At 42.7% G+C, this 17,536-nt stretch overlaps 2 protein-coding genes across 2 annotated transcripts in view; one reads left to right on the forward strand and one right to left on the reverse strand.

The window, feature by feature from the left end:
- AVEN (apoptosis and caspase activation inhibitor) overlaps window positions 1-15,538 on the forward strand; it is a 173,588-nt gene extending 158,050 nt beyond the window's left edge. Inside the window, exons 3-6 of the mRNA XM_028119536.2 lie at window positions 6,178-6,248; window positions 11,312-11,407; window positions 13,969-14,329; window positions 15,051-15,538. Coding sequence (XP_027975337.2) covers window positions 6,178-6,248; window positions 11,312-11,407; window positions 13,969-14,329; window positions 15,051-15,166 — 644 coding nt within the window. The 3' untranslated portion in view covers window positions 15,167-15,538. The remainder of the gene's footprint in view (window positions 1-6,177; window positions 6,249-11,311; window positions 11,408-13,968; window positions 14,330-15,050) is intronic.
- A 989-nt stretch (window positions 15,539-16,527) lies between these two features.
- The window catches only part of RYR3 (ryanodine receptor 3), a 364,573-nt gene continuing 363,564 nt past the window's right edge, over window positions 16,528-17,536 (reverse strand). Inside the window, exon 105 of the mRNA XM_088025080.1 lies at window positions 16,528-16,623. Coding sequence (XP_087881206.1) covers window positions 16,528-16,623 — 96 coding nt within the window. The remainder of the gene's footprint in view (window positions 16,624-17,536) is intronic.

The following is a 17,536-nucleotide window of genomic DNA, read 5'->3' on the forward strand; positions in this document are numbered from 1 at the left end:
AGTGTAGTGTCCACTTTGTCACTGATTCTAAGACCTGCGTTAGACCAGTTTGAGAAGTCAGGCAGAGTGAGAATCCTGAGTATTATAAATACAGTGACAGAGTTGGTATATCACCTTTATTTCTCCAACGCCATCATTATCAGAGGACTTAGAGTTCTTTAAAACTTAGTTTTATTTTTAGAAGCCATATAGTAGTTATTTAAAGGAACCCTTGAAGTAATTCCTTCCCTAAAATGAAGAATTCTTTATTTTTGAGTTTGGACTTTCATATCTTCAAACATTAGTATATCAGATGTCATCGATATTTGTTATTTATTTTTGTCCTAGGGAACTCAGATAGCCAAGAAGCCTAGTGGAAATAACTTCATTAGTTATAGGTATAATAATAAATGGTAGGAGCCAAGAGATCTTGTGTCCAGCCATTAACTGGCCAGGTGGCCTTAGGCCACTGAGCCTCTCTAGACCTAAGGTTCTCTATTGTTCTATCAAGTGAGGGTTAGAATGAATGATATCTGTGGTTCCAGCCTATGAGATCTATGCATGTTTGTCTTAAATGCATTCTGAGAAGGTCCTTGCCTTCAAGAAATTTCAGCTTTTTTTCTAGATTTCCTTACTTCTTTCTGGCTGGGCTCCAAAAGTAACATGCACTTGTTCTTTACAAAGGAAAATTAAACTAGAAAATGTATTATACAGAAAGGAAAAGTCTCCTTCAATCCCACCCTCTGAGAGAATCATTCTTAAAATAGGTATATAAGGGTCTCGGTTTATTTCTATACATATATTAGTATTCTTGTGGTAGATACACACATATGTATGTGTATATATGTGTATGCATATATCTATATATCTTATTTATATTGCACTAAAACTTGATTTTTCCAACATGTAACAGTTGATACAATCTTTCCATGTCAGTACATCTAAAGCTACTTTATTTTTTTTAATTGACGTATAATTGGCATATAACACTGTATTAGTTTCGGGTGTACAACATATTGATTCAATATTTGTAAATATTGTAAAATGATCCCCACAAGTCTACTTAATATCTGATATCATACATAGTTACAAATTTTTTTCTTAGGATGAGAACTTTTAAGATCTCTCTTAGCAACTTTGAATTATACAATACAGCATTATTAACTATAGTCACCATGTTGTACATTATATAAGCTACATTATTTCTAAAATGCCTCATAGAATGTCACTGATTGAATATTGGAGGCATACCAAACACACATTTTGGCCAAATGGTCAAGTGTTAAGTCATATTTAGCTGAAACTAAAGCTAAATATCAGTGTCATAGAATGGATGTCTGGAATACAAAAAAAAAAAAATCTGAAATTTTCAACAGAGCTTGAAATTTTTTAATAAAAGTTTTTAGTGTCAGCTTTAATTTTGACAATATACAGACATTTTCCTTTCACCCTACCGCCTGCTGTTAGATTGATCCTGCGGTCACCGTGCTATACTACAGAGTTTGGTACTGTTCCTTGGCAATTAACCTTGCCATCTCCAATAATAACTAGGTAAAGACTAGGTTGTAGACTAGGTTGTAGACTAGGTAAAGACTTCTCTCCTCATTAACGACTGGCCTTGGAGATTTGCATGATGATCGTGAGTTTGATTGAAGGAATCCCAGAAATGGAAGCATTGTTGCACTGCTTGAAACATCCTTTCTAAATATTTTCAGAAGCATACTAAAGATTGCTGCCAACGCATATATCTAACTTTCTAACATTTTTGCTGCCTCACACAATTAGTTGATTGAAAAAAAAATTCTGTCACTTAATTTTGGGTCTAAAATTATGGCAGTCATGTCGTTGACTTTCAAGATGTAACAGAATCGTTTCAATATCACTTGTATCTTGGCTTTCATTCATGCACACCAACTTCAGCATTGTTTCTGGAATAGGATAGGAGACTTTTTATATGTAAGAAAAATGTGAACTCTCAAAGTCTTAACCAGTTTTGTTTAAATCCCACCCCCCCCTTATTTAGCAAATTTTAGTGAATGAATTACCTTAATAAGCAATCATTGGATTTAGCAGCGTTGCTATTTTGGTATTCTTATCTGCAAAGTAGAATATCATGGGATTTTTGTTGCTGTTCAAGCAGCCTATATAACAGGGAACTAGCTCTTCCTCCATCTTGTTTGAGGCTATTGTGTGAATATACAAGGCAGTTCCACAATCTCTTGTAACTCATGCAATTAGTCTTTGGCTGAAGAAGAAGGAAGAAAGCACAGTACTCCTTGTATGCTTTCTCGTTCTGTTCATTACACTGTGCCATAATTGCCTTATGAACACAGAGCTGGTGAGTGTGATTCCTAACACACCCTTCCCCATGTTTGTTCCATTGTCAACCACAGTCAGCTGTCACTACTCCCTGGTTTCTGTACGTCTTCATGTGGACTCACCATGTTCCGGTGAGACATTGGGAACTCTTTGAGCAGGAGAGTAAAGCAGGAGCAAGATTGCATGCATTGTTAATGTACTGTGCTGTTGTATTTAGAGGAGATCTGCGTGTTCAGACGTCTGACGCCCAGGATAGAGGAGGGGCACCATTCAATGTTTTTGTGCATGTTGCAGTATAATTCAGGAAGGAGAATTTTGCTAACATGTTTCCCAGAAGCACTTTTGATGCTGGAATTCATCATCTGGACAAGTCTGAGTACTCTTTCATCTTCAGTGACAGGATTAGAGAGGTTGGCGTTCTGTAGCCGTCTAAAATTTTAACAAGCTTATTTTTCCAAGTTGGCCTCTATATGATTTATTTATTAGAATTTTAAAAACGTGTTTTGAAGTTTGATTACCGTAAACAAAACATGTTTTTGGTATCTCATTTTCCTCAGTCATTTTCTTATTTGTGTTGTTTATGTGTATGTTTTGTATGAATCAGAGAGGACTTCATGGATGTCATTGTGATTTTACAGACTTTCCTATTCTTGAGATTTTTACATTGCTCAATTAACAAAAGCCATGTCTGTTAACTCTACTATCTTAATCTCTGTGGATCTTTTTCTAGATTTTTTCCCCCCTTCCCTTAGTTTTCTATTACCTTGGTCTCATCTGATGATTTTTAATGAATTTTGGACACTGGTTATAAAAAATAGTAGAGATAATTTTAGGCTATCGATAATGTCCTTTTCCTCCAAAAAGGATATACTTCTGCTTCTTGTGGGCAGAATCAGAGGTTAAGATGATTTACAGCTTTGCCTCAGGCTGTGTGAGGGCTGACTTATTCCTACTTGGTCTCCACTTCTTTTTTAAAAATTTTTATTGATATGTTAATCACCATCCATTACATCATTAGTTTTTGATGTAGTGTTCCATGATTCATTGTGTGTATATAACACCCAGTGCTCAATGCAGAACGTGCCCTCTTCAATACCCATCACCAGGCTAACCCATCCTCCCACCCCCCTCCCTCTAGAACCTTCAGTTTGTTTCTCAGAGTACATCGTCTCTCATGGTTCATCTCCCCCTCCGATTTCCCCCCCTTCATTCTTCCCCTCCTGCTATCTTCTTCTTCTTCTTCTTTTTTTTTAACATATATTGTATTATTTGTTTCAGAGGTACAGATCCGTGATTCAACAGTCTTGCACAATTCACAGCGCTCACCGTAGCACATACCCTCCCCAATGTCTATCACCCAGCCACCCCCTCCCTCCCACCCCCCACCACTCCAGCAACCCTCAGTTTGTTTCATGAGATTCAGAATTCCTCATATCAGTGAGGTCATATGATACATGTCTTTCTCTGATTGTCTTATTTCACTCAGCATAACACCCTCCAGTTCTATCCACGTCATAGCAAATGGCAAGATCTCATTCCTTTTGATGACTGCATAATATTCCATTGTGTGTGTGTGTGTGTGTGTGTGTGTGTGTGTGTGTGTGTGTGTGTGTGTGTGTGTGTGTATATATACCACATCTTTATCCATTCATCTGTCAATGGTTGGTCCCCACTTCTAAGATGGAATCATCAGGGGTCCCACCTGAAAGCCTCCATTTTCCTCATCCTTGGGCCCCAAACGGCAATTTTTGACTGCCCCATGCCATAGAACTGCAGAAGCTTCTGCATCTTCACAGCCTCCTTGGTTGTTACTTTATGCCCAGATCTTCAGTTTCTCAATACCGCCTTTGGGAATGAACAAATGCCTCAAGGGGAAAAAGCAGTTCTAAATGTTATTAGCTTCTCTTGTTTCTGGGACTTTTCTCACTCGTGTTTGCACCTGGTAGCTCTGTTTGGCCTAGTGTTCCTAAGTTGTTCTCAGCAACAAGCTGTTTAGCCATTATTGGAATCTTAACCTGTATTTGAAAGTGAATATTCAAATAGTAAAAATAAATACATGTAGCATCCCTTGTTTGCATCACTGTTACACTGATTATATATTATAGTCGTCTATGCAGTCATCACATCATTTATAATATAGAAGTTCAGGAATACCATAGGGGCACCCACATGGCTCAGTAGGGTAAGCGTCCAACTCTTGATCTCAACTCAGGTCTTGTTCTCAGGGTCATGAGTTCAAGCATCATGTTGGGGAAAAAGTTCAGGAATGCTAAAGATAACACTGAATGAGATATTCAGGTATTTGGCCAAGTTTTAAAAATATACCAGATTGATTTTTAATTTATTCATTTATTATTTATTTCATATATAGCAAATGGTATTTCTTATTTTCACTCCTTTTCCTCTTTCTCTATTGGGTGGTTTAATTCTGGTTGATTTGCAGAAGCTCTTTGTATGTAGGAGATATTAATCCTTTGCTTATATATGGTATAAATGTTTATCACAGCAAATATGGTTTGTATGACTGCTACATTTTAGGATTTATTGAGGTTTTTTTGTGGCTTTTTTATAGGTCTTTTTAAAACTAATATTGCACAGATATTTATAAAGAAAATACACAGATATAGTCACATACATACCTGCACATATATACTTATATATTTGTTCTGTATACATATACGGCCTTATTAATTATATTATTCAGATCCTTTATGTCATAATTTTTTGAAGGATCAAATTGATTCCCCAATAACTAAGAGTGTTAATTTTACCCCTTCTCCTGATAGTGTTGTTCTTGGTCCTTTTTGCATTGAATTTGATCTTGCTAAATGCTCATATTTTGCTCCACTGGTTTTGGAAATGAGGGGGGTGGGATAGACTCTAATTTTATCTTTGTCTCTTTAATTTTGAATTCTTTACTTCTTTTTCCCTCTTTTAATTTAGAAGAATGGATTTGATGGTTAAGTCACCTGAGAGGTATCACAAAAGAGGAAGTGGCCCTGAACCGAGTCTTGGAGTATAAATACAATATGAATGCATAGATGTGTGCGGGTCTTCCAGACAAGGGGGAAGGATTGGAAAAGAAAGAGGCTGGGATGGAATAGGAAGTATGTTTGGAATGTGACAGGAGGCTGACTCAAGCAGAAAGTCTGAAAGTAAACAGGGGTTACTGAGGTGGGACCATATTTTGGGAATCCTGAAGTGAGCAGAGAAATAATTCTTTGTTTATAAATTAGGTGTTCTTAAGACAAATAACCAAGTAAGTGTGCATTTACAAGATAAGCCTTGTGTCAAAGCTTGCTGTCCAGGATCATCTTTCATGCTTGTTTATGCTGATATTCTAGGTTCATTTTCTTTTATTCCAAGAGCTCAGAGCAGTGTACCATGATTCACATGAACTAATCTCACGCACATTCTTTGAGTTTTATTTTGCATTTGGCATTCTAACCAGGTGATTTTTGGAGTGATGTTTGGGCTGATAATCTCACCTCAAAGAGATAGTTTAAGCCTGTCATATTATGGGTCAGCTTAGAACTTTCCTTCAGTTCTGTTCTTCTGCCTTTTCAGCGGTGCCCACTCCCCACATCATAAATACTTGTTTCTTTGCATACATTAAGCAGATGAGATGAAAATGTGCTAAATATGAGATGGCCATGTCTGCTGGCCTGTTTTGTTATCTTTCCAGAAGCACGTAGATGGTGGCTTACTGAGAAGATTGCTGTGTAAAGAAGTGGAACCCAGGAACGTCTATTGAATGCTACAACTGAATTCTGGACAGTTAGCTCTTCAGAAATGGCACTTTTATTCCCAAGGGGAAATTTAAAGAACTCAGTGTTTTCCTTTGGCTCTTGCATAAAATTATGTTTTCTCTATCCCTAGGGGACTCCTTCTCACAGTTCCGGTTTGTTGAGGAGAAAGAGTGGGATGGTGAAGCTTCATGTCCAAAACAGGTAAGATGGTTTGTCTTGACTGTGGATTGACTCTTCTCAAGGCTGAAGACTAATGCCTTTACGTTATTGTTGAGATAAAGTATCAGGGTAGAGAAGACTAGTGATTCATGTATAGTTTAGTCTCAGTTACCTAAACTGTTCAGAAAATTTTCAGGGAGCTTGAATTATACAGGACCTTGGAGCTAGAATTCACCTGTATAACTGGCCATCTGTGTGAATTACTCAATAGTGTATGGTCATGATTTTGAGTGGATTACTTTGCTATTTGGCCTTCCTTTTCCCTTTCTGTGAAAAATTTCCCTTAGGGTTGAAAATTAATTTTTTCCCCTCACACAGTTTTTGGTATTAGGTGAAAAAAATCCTTAATTTTATAGCTTTACATAACTCTTCCTCTATAGTTAGGAGAATAAAGCTATAAAGTAAGAGCAGATATGGAAGTCATTCCGTGAATCCGTAAAGCCCAGCCACCTCATTTGCTTTGTGTTCATGCCATATCTTCTTCCCAAGGAGTTTTGATTATTTTCCAAGTGCGATTTGACTGATTCTTTCCATAGGAGAGATGACAGGTATTCTAACCCTTTTAAAAAGCACAGAGAATCAGCGGTGGCTTGTCATCTGCTTCCCGACTTCATGGCTAGTGCTTGCTATCTGCTACAATGCTTTGACAATCTATCCACAGTTTCAGACACGTGGCTGAGAAGCAGACCCGAAGCCCAAAGGTAGGGCACCCTCCTCCCCATTCTGCTACCAGCTCAGTCTCTCTCTCTCTCTCTCTCTCTCTCTCTCACACACACACACACACACACCCGTAGGCGGGTCATTTTCTGTCTGGGCTGGTGTTCTATTTACTTGTTTGGGATGGACATTGGCTTACCATACAGACCAAGGGGGAGGGAAGTTACTTGTGGAATGACTGCCTGTCACTTTATGTAGAGGATGTATTACAACATGGGAAAAATAGGGCATCAAAAATATTCATCTTTGCTTGAGTCTGTGTGGGCATATGCCTGAGGTACAGTTTAGAATTCTAGGACAAATTGCAAACAGACCAATGGAAGTCATCAAGGGATACAGCGAAAGCCAGACAACTCACATTTCAACTCCTTTTGAACCATATCGACAATTAGAGAATATTTCAGTTATCCTGAGACTTTCAAATAATTCTAAAGTTCTTCATGCATCAGAACACTAAGAATTTGTTATTTACTCAATATTTTATTAGATGCAACTGTTCAAAGATGAATAAGATAGAGACTATGCTTATTCATTGCCCTTAGCACAGTGGCTGATATATAGTAGATGATCAGTAAATATTTACATAATAAATGAAAAAGAGTGTGACATAAAATAAGTGGTGTCATCAACGGATCAAGATACTACTTTGGGCTGGAAGGGATTGAGAGCAGTACCATGGGAAAGAGAGTCTGAACGGGCCTTGGTGGGTCAGGGTGATGCTGGTTGGTCCTATTAAGTGAGGAGAGCTAAAAGACCAGCTGTGCTCAGAGTCAGGATGTAGTTGGAGTGCAGTGTTCCCAGAGGAGGCTTTAGGGGTAAGTCTGGGCCAGGTACTGCCAACAGTTGGATCTTCATTTTCTTCTGGGGGGACGTTTAGCATGTAGGTAAGAGAGACAAGCCTGAGTGTGAATCTTAGTTCTACGACTTAGGCGAACTTCTTTCCTTCTCTTGTGTTCTCTTCTGTAAAATGGAACTAATACTAGAATATCACTTGGCATTATAATGAAGATTACATTAGATAATAAATGAAAGCTCTGTAGTGCAGTTCCTGACATGTATGAAACACTCACAATTAGCTCTTAATCCTATTATTTGTTCACAAAAGTTTGGTTTGGCAAGAAAATGGAAATGGCTAGATTTGACCTGAGCAATATTGGGAAGGAGGGATTGAAGAGGGAAGAGGCGGGAGGCAGGGAAACCCGTTAGGAGCATATGTTTTGGGCGAACTCAAAGGGAGGAGGGCGTGGGAATGTGGGGAAGTGGGAGTGGAAGATGGTTCATTGATAGACGGATTTCAGCACAGGACGAGCTAGACTGTGTCACGTGTGGGACACGCAGACAAGAAAGGTGTGCGGCGGCACGAAGCTTTCTAGCTGGACGGCTCGGTGAGTTGGTGAAGCCATTAATGGGGCACAGAGAGGGCAAGTTTACTCTGAATATTTTGAGCCGACGTACGGGTAGGACACATCCAAAACTAAATTCCTCACTTCCTCGGCAAAACCTGTTCATGTCCCACTTAACTCTTCACTAGGTTCTGGTTTTGCTTGAGAAAGAAAAAGGTGACAAGAAGTTTGGGAGGTATAATGGTCTGATCAAAGGTTATTTTTCCTTTAGTTGCAAAGTGGACTTTCTAGCAGGTTCTTTGTCTTACGCAGACACTGAGACTGACAGTCTAATAAGCGATAAGGTTCCTGGACAGAGGGGACGGGTTTTCACTACCCAGAGTTCCGTGCACACTGACCTCAGAGAATTTGTTCTAATTAACGGTCAAGGCTGGCTTCCTGCTGCCAGGCTCAGAGTATGCAGGAGGGAAGGCATCAGGGTGTGCAGGCATTGCAGGTCAGGCTGCACGCTCCGACTGTGACTGACCATCAGAGTCGGCCAGATGGATATGGAGACTGGGTTCTCCAGGCAAAAAGTAACCTCTCGATTATTTTAATACATAGCAAAAAGCTAATTTGTGGTTATTATTCCAACGAAGCCTATCTTTAAATTCACACTTTACTATTAGAAGCATTTCACCTCAGCTCATTCTGTATGTTAGACCTTCAGCTTTAGCCCGTAAGGGGAAGGACCGGCGGTGAGAAAACGAGTCTTCTTTGAAAGTGGCACTTGATGGCAGGTTCTAGGCTCCAGGACTCCTGCACCTCCGCCTGCTGGTTTGGAGTGTCTCCACAGCCTCCTGGAGGCTGTGCGGGGTCTATGGGGCCTTGGATGGTGGGTGGGGATTAGAAATGTGGGGGAAGGAGACATTCCAGGAACAGACACGGCTGGATGGCCATCATTCAGAATGTGGCTCAGGAGCACAGCCTGGCCAATCCCTTATCGTGGTGTAGCCACACCTACTTTTCGTTGTTTTTTTTTTTCCCCTAAGATTTTATTTATTTGTCAGAAAGTACAAGCAGGGGGAGAAGCAGGCTCCCTGCTGAGCAAGGAGCCCGATGTGGGACTCGATCCCAGGACCCTGAGATCATGACCTGAGCCAAAGGCAGATGCTTAACCTACTGAGCCACCCAGGCATCCCTCATTGTTTTCTATAGATTTTTTTTTTTCCTTTGACAGAGAGAGAGAAAGCTCAAGTAGGCAGAGTGTAAGGCAGAGGGAGAAGGAGAAGCAGGCTTCCCGCGGAGCAGAAAGCCCACCCTGGGGCTCAGTCCCAGGACCCTGGGATCATAACCTGAGCTGAAGGCAGACGCTTAGTAACTGAGCCACCCAGGCGCCCCTACTTTTCATTGTTGAGGATATACCTTACAGTCGTGTTGCACATAATGCTAAAGAGGACAGAGGAAGCATGGCCACTTTTAGCCAGACCCCTTCCACACACCTCAACGGTCCTTCTGTCTAAGTCCTTCTGCTCTCTAAGCTAAGAGAGCAACAGGTGAATGGTGGGCAGGCATGGCAGAGGTGAAGTGCTTGCTCTTTGATCGGCTGAAAGAAAGGGGTCTGCTTGTGTGCAGATACCTGGGCGGTATGGAGGATATTTCCAGTGTATAATGTGACAACTTACCCATGGATTAAGCATTCGGCATCACACCTTTCTACCGGGTTGAGAGAATTTCTCCAAATTTGAAAATGAAGACTTGGCCACCCTGGTCTCATCACAGCCTTAAGGTGCTGAGTGCAGGACTGAGGAAAGGCCTGGAATGCATATTAAATTTCTCGCTTTCTTGTCAGGGTTTTGCCAGCCTCCTTCCTGTTCCCTAAATACACTGTGTTTTTTAGAAGTGAGTTCCTTTTTTTCCACGGCAGGGGCCACATCTGGCACTGCTGACGTTGCTTACATAAGAGCTAGCCATCTCGGGAATATTTCAGAAGGGCAGTTGAAAAGCCACATCGTCTCTCTCGTTCCTCGTGTACTGCTCTTGTGGGGATTAGGGGTTACAGTGGGTCTGGATTGAGTGTCAGGCTCTTCTTGAGTGCACCATCCCCACTCACTGTAAACCCATCTAGCCAAGACATTCCAGACATTGCTGCTGTGGAATCCAGACTGGCTAGGTGACCCCTGGCTTTTCTTCTAACTTGAAGCCAGTGATTTTACAATAAGCTGTGTTTCCAGCTGGGTCTGGGAGATCTTTGGTAGACGAGGCAGTCAGCAGTATCTGCCTCTAATGTGAGGTCATTATAGCCAACTTTTGGTTTATTCTTTCTCTTGGGTGGCCAGGGCACTGGAAAGTAGCCGTTAGACTGTCATCAAGCCCTGAAATAATCTGGAATGTTTCCTCAACTACTGTCCATTTGGGAGGTCATTGCAGGGATAGGACTCAACTTCCATGAATGGGAGAGGAGTCAAGGGAAGCTTTCAATGTTGGCCTCACGCGGAGCGCTGCTAGCTAGCGGGCAAGTCTGGCCCCTGCCTTCTGGCTGGAACAGGAGCATCTACCTCCCAGGCCCCTTCGGCTGTGCTGATCAGCCCCGTCTCGCTGCTTAGACAGCTCTTCCCTCCTCTCCCCAAGGCCAGCCGTCTGAATTGGAGGGGGAGGGGTCCACTTCAGTTCCATTAAATGCTTATTTTTCTTTCAATTTGCCAGTAATTCCTGAAGCATCTATGGTTTCCAGGTTACTGTGCAGTCTTGATGTGGGGCTGGTCGCTGCCCTGTTCCTGCTCTCACAGTGTGAACTGTGGCTCCAGAACGTGGCTTGGGTTTTGCTCATCTTAACGCAGCGATGATAGAAAGAGCAACCATATCAAGTGTGATCTAGGGTAGGACTTACTCTCTGCTGAAGTAACGTCAGTGGATGGTTTATTGACTCTGTGATCTTCTGCTTTTTTGTCTCTAAAAGGTCATTTGTAATCATCGCCTGATATGTGTGTAATTTTTTGTTATTAGAATTCAGCATTTTATGTGGACTGTGAGTCGCTGGCTCGAGCCCTTCAAGAACTGCCTCTCTCACTCCGACTCAATGTTGCTGCCGAACTGGTCCAGGTAAAAGCCCCGACAGGACTTGTCAGCTGGTGCGGGTTAGGGCAGATGAAGGAAAAGAGTGAAAAATGTCACTCTGCAGGATGTTTCACCATCAGCTTTTCCTTTGATAAAGCTGAGGCTCTTATATCAAGGTACCATTTTGAAAGTTTTAAGGGAGAATCAAATAATTTTGAGTTTTTTTTTTTTTTTTACATTTTACATGTGAAACATTTTGAAGGATCAGATGTAATGGAACTGAATGAAATGTAAAGTATAAAATCTGGTATTTTACTCAAAAAGTAATGTGCCAGGCTCCGTGTTTAGCACTAAGCAGACAGTGGTGATCAGGCAGACATGGTTCTTGATCTCATGGAGCTTAATCTATTGGGAAATGTATTGATCAAGTTATCCAATTGTGGTAAGTCCCATAAAGGAGTGTAGTGTGCTATGAGAATATATAATAATGAACCTGATCTACTCTGGTGTGATTAGGAATGGCTTTCCTGAAGGGGTGTCAGCTGAGCCGAGATCCAGAGTATAAAAACACGTGAGTTGGAATTTAGAGAGGAGTGACCCAGTCAGATCCGCCTTAACACTGCTGCTGAGAATGAGGATGCCCAGGACCATTCTGGCTGCAGAATGGAGGGGATTGTGGGAACGGGTGGGTGTGTGTGTTGGCAAATGTGCATGGGCGTATACACGTCAGCGGAGACTGGGCCACACCCAGAGACTGCTGCAGCAGGCCAGGGGGGCAGTGTAGGTGGGACTAGGGCCACGATGGTAGAGACGGCAGAGAATTGGACTTGACCAAGACGTACTTCAAAAGGAAAATTAGCAGGGCTTGGAAAATACTGGAAATGGAGAGTGAGCAAGCAAAGAATTATCCTTGGCCTTCCAGCCTGTGCAACTCAGCGCTGGGGTAGTTATCAGGAAGGGGGAGGTTTGGATGTTATGGGTCTGTGCCTCTGAGATATCAAAGTGGAAATACGAGTTGGCTATGGAAATCTGTAGTTGAGAATGAAGGGCTAGAAACGTAAATGTAGGAGATAACCAGTGTAAGATAGCAACTGATGAATGAACTGGGCGGGGGGGGGGCCACCAAACCTTACCACAGGTACTTCATATTGTAACTGTGGCTCGACTGCATTTCTAAAAAAGTGAAACCCTGGGCAGTACTAATTGTAAAGAGTATCCCAGCAACTGAAATGATCAACTTCGTGCTGAAGCTGAATGTATTGCTGCACCGGAGCAGACGCATGAATTGGTTACCCAGCCGACTCTTTTTTCTGTGGCCCTTATTGGCCCTTGGTTTAGGGCGGCAAGTAGAATTCAGGGCTGGGGGACAGGGCAGGGAAGTAGAGAGGATGGCATTTGCCTCTGACGGAATCACCATGGAGCTTTAGGAAGGTTTGGGGGTGTTTGGGGTTTTCTTAGTGATTGGGAGAGTGCTGCTTTCCCTGTCCAGAGATGTTCCAAGTCCTGACATGCGTGGCTGGGGCGCATTCCCCACAGCATGGTGGAGAGTTAGCACAATACGCCAGGGAAACACCAAGATGAAGGTAATGGGGCCTCAGGGAGAAGAGGGAGCACTGTGAGCATTGGAAAGTGAGGATTTGTGTCAGATGGGAGAGCAGTTATTCCCAACTGTGTACGTCAGAATCATCTGGGGAGTTAAAAACAAAACAAAAACAACGTGAGGCGCCCACATCCCAGCTTCGTCTTGCACACTGACAAGGATGGATGACTATTTATGTGGAAAGCCATCCTGTTTTAAAAGCCCTGAGGAGTTATTAGCACGCTGGATCTGCTCACGATGCTTCAGCGTGTGAATAAGGGGACATTCTGAGGTTCTACCCTCTCTGCTGCCCTGCTGGTCACCCCAGGCCTCCCTCCAGAACAGAGCTGCTCAGCCTTAGCCCTACATTACAGTCACCTGGAGAGTTAACTTTTGTTAAATTATTGCAGAAAAGTGCACACATATATATAACCGTGGACTCAGCGTCCAATCAAGAATCAGAATATTGGCAGCACTCCCGACGCCGCCCGTCCCCCGAGTCACTACTTCCCTAAAACTACTCTCCTGACTTCTAATAAATAGTAAAGATGAATTTTGCCTGTTTTTGGACTTTTTACAAATGTAATCAAATAGTAGGTTTTCGTTTGTGTCTGGCACTTTTCACTCGAATGTTACTAAAAGTCGTTCTTGATGACTCTGTCCCTTCACCTTTATTATTAGTGCATGTAAGTACCGTGCACAGATCTGATTTGCTAATTACTTCTGGGTGCATTTTACAGGTGTTTATCTCCTCACAGCTCTAAGCATACATACATTCACCCAGACCTGGGGTACTGCCAGTTCTCAGGGCAGTTACAGAAAGACATGCCCTTCTGATGTCAACTCTGCTATGGCACAGGGCAGAGGTGGGCAGAGGGGGAGGCACGGCCCTGTGGTGTTTCAGGGAGGTTCCCCCCATTTACGCCAACTCAGTAAGGAAGGGTTCTGGGGCAGGGGGGACGCTTTGTGATCTTCCTGTCTGAATTGAATTTCCTACTCCACAAAGTTTGGCTTGTTTCTCTTTCAGACCACCCTTCCTTTAGAGCTTCCTCAGGTGAAACCAAAGAGAAGTGAGGAAGGCAAAGGACTGGGGATGCAGTTAAAAGGGCCCCTGGGCTCTGGAGGAAAGGGCTCCATCTCCGAGCTGAAATTGGCCGCTGCTGGCTGCCCCACGTACCTGGATAAAGATGGCCCAAGCCCCACTCCCTCACAGGGTTCTCGGAAACCCAGCGCCCCACTGCAGTCAGCAGCGGACCACTTGGAGGAAGAATTAGACCTGCTGCTTAGTTTAGATGCACCTGTGAGAGAGGGAGAGAACATCACACCAGACCGGACCTGTCAGGACCAAGAATCTGAGAAAGATGGGAAGGTGGCCCAAGAAGAAAAAGGTATGGCTTCCATTTTATTCCCTATCCATCTTCTCGTTTGTGTGCCAACAGCCCCACCTGCGTCACGTCCCTACCCCTCTCCATCAGCGTCTGACATCGATCTGGCGCTGTCTGCTGACCTTTCTGACAACCTGCCTCTCAGTCGCTACGCCAGACTTGCAGAGCTGCTCCCTGCCTGATTGCGATTTTAAACCCGGGGCTGCCGATGGGCCTGGCACTAGAAAAAGGCATTCGGATCCTCGTCGCCCTCAGCTGTGCAGCAGCAGACCTTTTAATCGACTTCCCCAGACTTCTGGCTTGCTATTTCGATCTTTCTTTTGTACAAAAGAGCACTTCGGCCTTTGTGCGTGCTCTGTGAGACCGCGGGCCCTCTGCTACAGAGAGGCCGAGGGTGTCTGCTCCATCCCCGCGCAGCATGGACAACCTGTGAGGACTTCCCAGGACTGCTCCGACAGTGCAAGAAAACGGAACTGCTGGTCTTTTTAGAAAACTAGCGAACTGTGACATTCAACTTCAGAATAAATAGAAGAGCAAATCTCTACCCCATTTACTAATTTGTTTAGCTATTACTGTGTCCTCTAACCATAATAGGATGTTTCCTTTAGTTGTAAGCACAGTAATAATCAGGGCTGAATTCTATCATGGAACAAACCCCAAGGAAACCTTCACCCTCAATTTTGGGAGTAACGTGAAGTTGTTAACGCTGCTTTTATTTCCCCAGGTCCTGCAGAGCTCTCTGTGATGGAAGAAAAGAATGTGGAATCTGAGCAACCAAGGCCATCAAAAACTATTACTGAGGAAGAGCTTGAAGACTGGTTGGACAGCATGATTTCCTAACATGAAAGAAAAAGGGGAAAAAAAAAGTGCCTGAAGCAAATTTTGATTGCCTTGTCAGTAAGGGCGGGCCCAAGGCTGTCCTTCCAGAACAGAACAGCTGGTTTCCGAGCATGCCCCGAGCCAGTGTGTTCTACCATGCTTGCCGCAGTAAACGCCTACCTCTCTGGCCCACGACATCCGAAACTATACATCTAAGAGGCTCACTGTATTTGTTCTCTGGCTTAGCAATCTAATAGATTCCTCGAGGGCATGGGATGTTATGGCTCTTGTTTCCTCCTTCCTTTCCATGTTTACAGCAGAGCAGGTGCTGCTGATAGAATAGCAACAAGGCATGCATTTGTGGCCAAAATAAACGAACGCTGGTCTATGGAATTCCTTTCTTTCTTGGGTGGGGTGTTTGTGAGTCCCTTTGTCTCGTGTCCCTTCTTCCAGTAATCACAGGACGGCTGTAGAATCACCCAGAAGAGGTACATCACAAGAGGCTGACACCCTGGATTGGTGTGTATTACTTTATTGCAGTGGGCACTTCCTTTGATGTAAGGAGATTCACCTAAACACAGCAGCTCCAGTACTTACAAGGGAACCATAAAGCAGTACTCAATTTGGTATAAGATTGAAATTTTTCTGGATTTTCAGTACAGTACTTCTAATAACAGCAGTTGACAAGCTGTTACTGAAAAAAATGATAGGAGTAACCAAGTGTGGTTTCATAAAGACGGAAGATCAACACAACTCATTAATGGAACTGTCCATCTGGAACAGAAACATAAAAAATTTGCATAGCTATATCTAAAGAGATTTTAAGGCACTTAATCGATATTTCAGTGTCGACAAAGTGTTGGGTTTTTTTTTTTCTATTTCTTTAACTGCTTAAAGCTTTTCAAGCTGATTCTGAATACATTCACTAGCAAGTACCATGGGAGAAATTTGACTGCAGTTAAAATGATTTTTTAGTAGTTCAGACCATGAGTTACTAGTGGGTACTGTCATGTGACATTCAAGTGTTTAAAATTTCAGTATTGTGCGTTGAAGACTTCATACTTCTAGTCCTTTCCTCAATGACATCATTGCAACGACTTAGTTCCATTAGAACTGAAAACCTTGAAGGTATTCTCAACTATAGTTTCCTTGATTTTTTGCCATCTTTTAACATTTTGATAGGTTGTGTCCCCCAGGGATATGTCCCTTAGGCACAATAAGCCAAATCAACTCCAAAATATCACGTATTTGTAATAAACACATCCTCTTGTAAGGGAGGCAATTAGAATAGGTCACGTTTCAAATGTTTTGCAGAACTGTAAAAAGGATTTAGTTCACTGGAAGTTGACCATCCAGAATTGTGCAGTTTCTTTCATTCTGATTTATCCAAGCTGATCTTCATATTGTTTCCGAAAGCAGTCACCAGCGGGGAAGAAATCCCAACACCTTTCTTGGTACATCTTCCAGACGTAAGATTCCTGAAATAATGGGAACAAAGGGTACTTCTTTTTAAACCACAGTAAGCTCAAACCCAGGTGGTTTTTACTCTGTAGGTCTCCCTTGGGGAAGGGTGATGGGTCCCAACTAGTACCTTCTTCCTTGCTCTTTTCCCAGCCCAGGCTAGTTTAGGAGCAAAAAGTCATTCTCCAACCCCCAAAACACTGAACACAATGCAATGATTCCAAGTAAAAATGCTTAAAGATCTAGCAATAGGCTGATTCTATGCCATTTGTAATTGGTAGAAGGCAGAAGAACACACAATGAAGGGATAGTGAGTGCTGGCTCAGGCAGATGCCTGGAGCATTTGAAGGGAGATCTTAGAACCAGTTGCCTCTCAAGTGTCTGAGCTGTGAAGTTTTCCCACAAATCTGATGCTGTTTGAGTATTAGATAACCTATCTATCTTTTCTTCCCTTTGTTCTCTTATCTCTGCATTTGTTTCTCATACTTAGTCACAGAATCCCTCTTGACACATACTTTCACTCATACTACCCACACCTCCACCTTCCCTGTGTCACCCACACATGAGGTGGTTGTCTTTCTCAGGCTGTCTCTCACACCATTTTACTCTCTTTGTTAGAGCCACCCACTCAGCTCCTCCTTGTCTTTGTCTCTGTAACGTTCTCCCCACCTCCAGCTGTTCTACTCTGAAGCGGTAACCATAAGGGTTTAGAAAATGTCAGTGTTAGTTGGGAAGGATAACCAGAAAGTCTTTAGGAAGAGATTGGAGTTGCCTGAGGATTTTGGCTTCTTAGGTCACAAAGAGATGGCGGAATGATGCAGAGGAAAAATGTACGTTGGAGACTAATGAAGTCATCTGTCTACTTCAGACATCCTGTGCTCTGTTGCGTCTCAAGACTTCAGAAAAGGAAACTCCTAATGCAGGGGTACG

The sequence above is a fragment of the Eumetopias jubatus genome, unplaced genomic scaffold, assembly GCF_037043125.1.
Source record: "Eumetopias jubatus isolate StellerSeaLion01/CBP00866 unplaced genomic scaffold, mEumJub1_p1.0 scaffold_7, whole genome shotgun sequence".
NCBI lineage: Eukaryota > Metazoa > Chordata > Mammalia > Carnivora > Otariidae > Eumetopias > Eumetopias jubatus.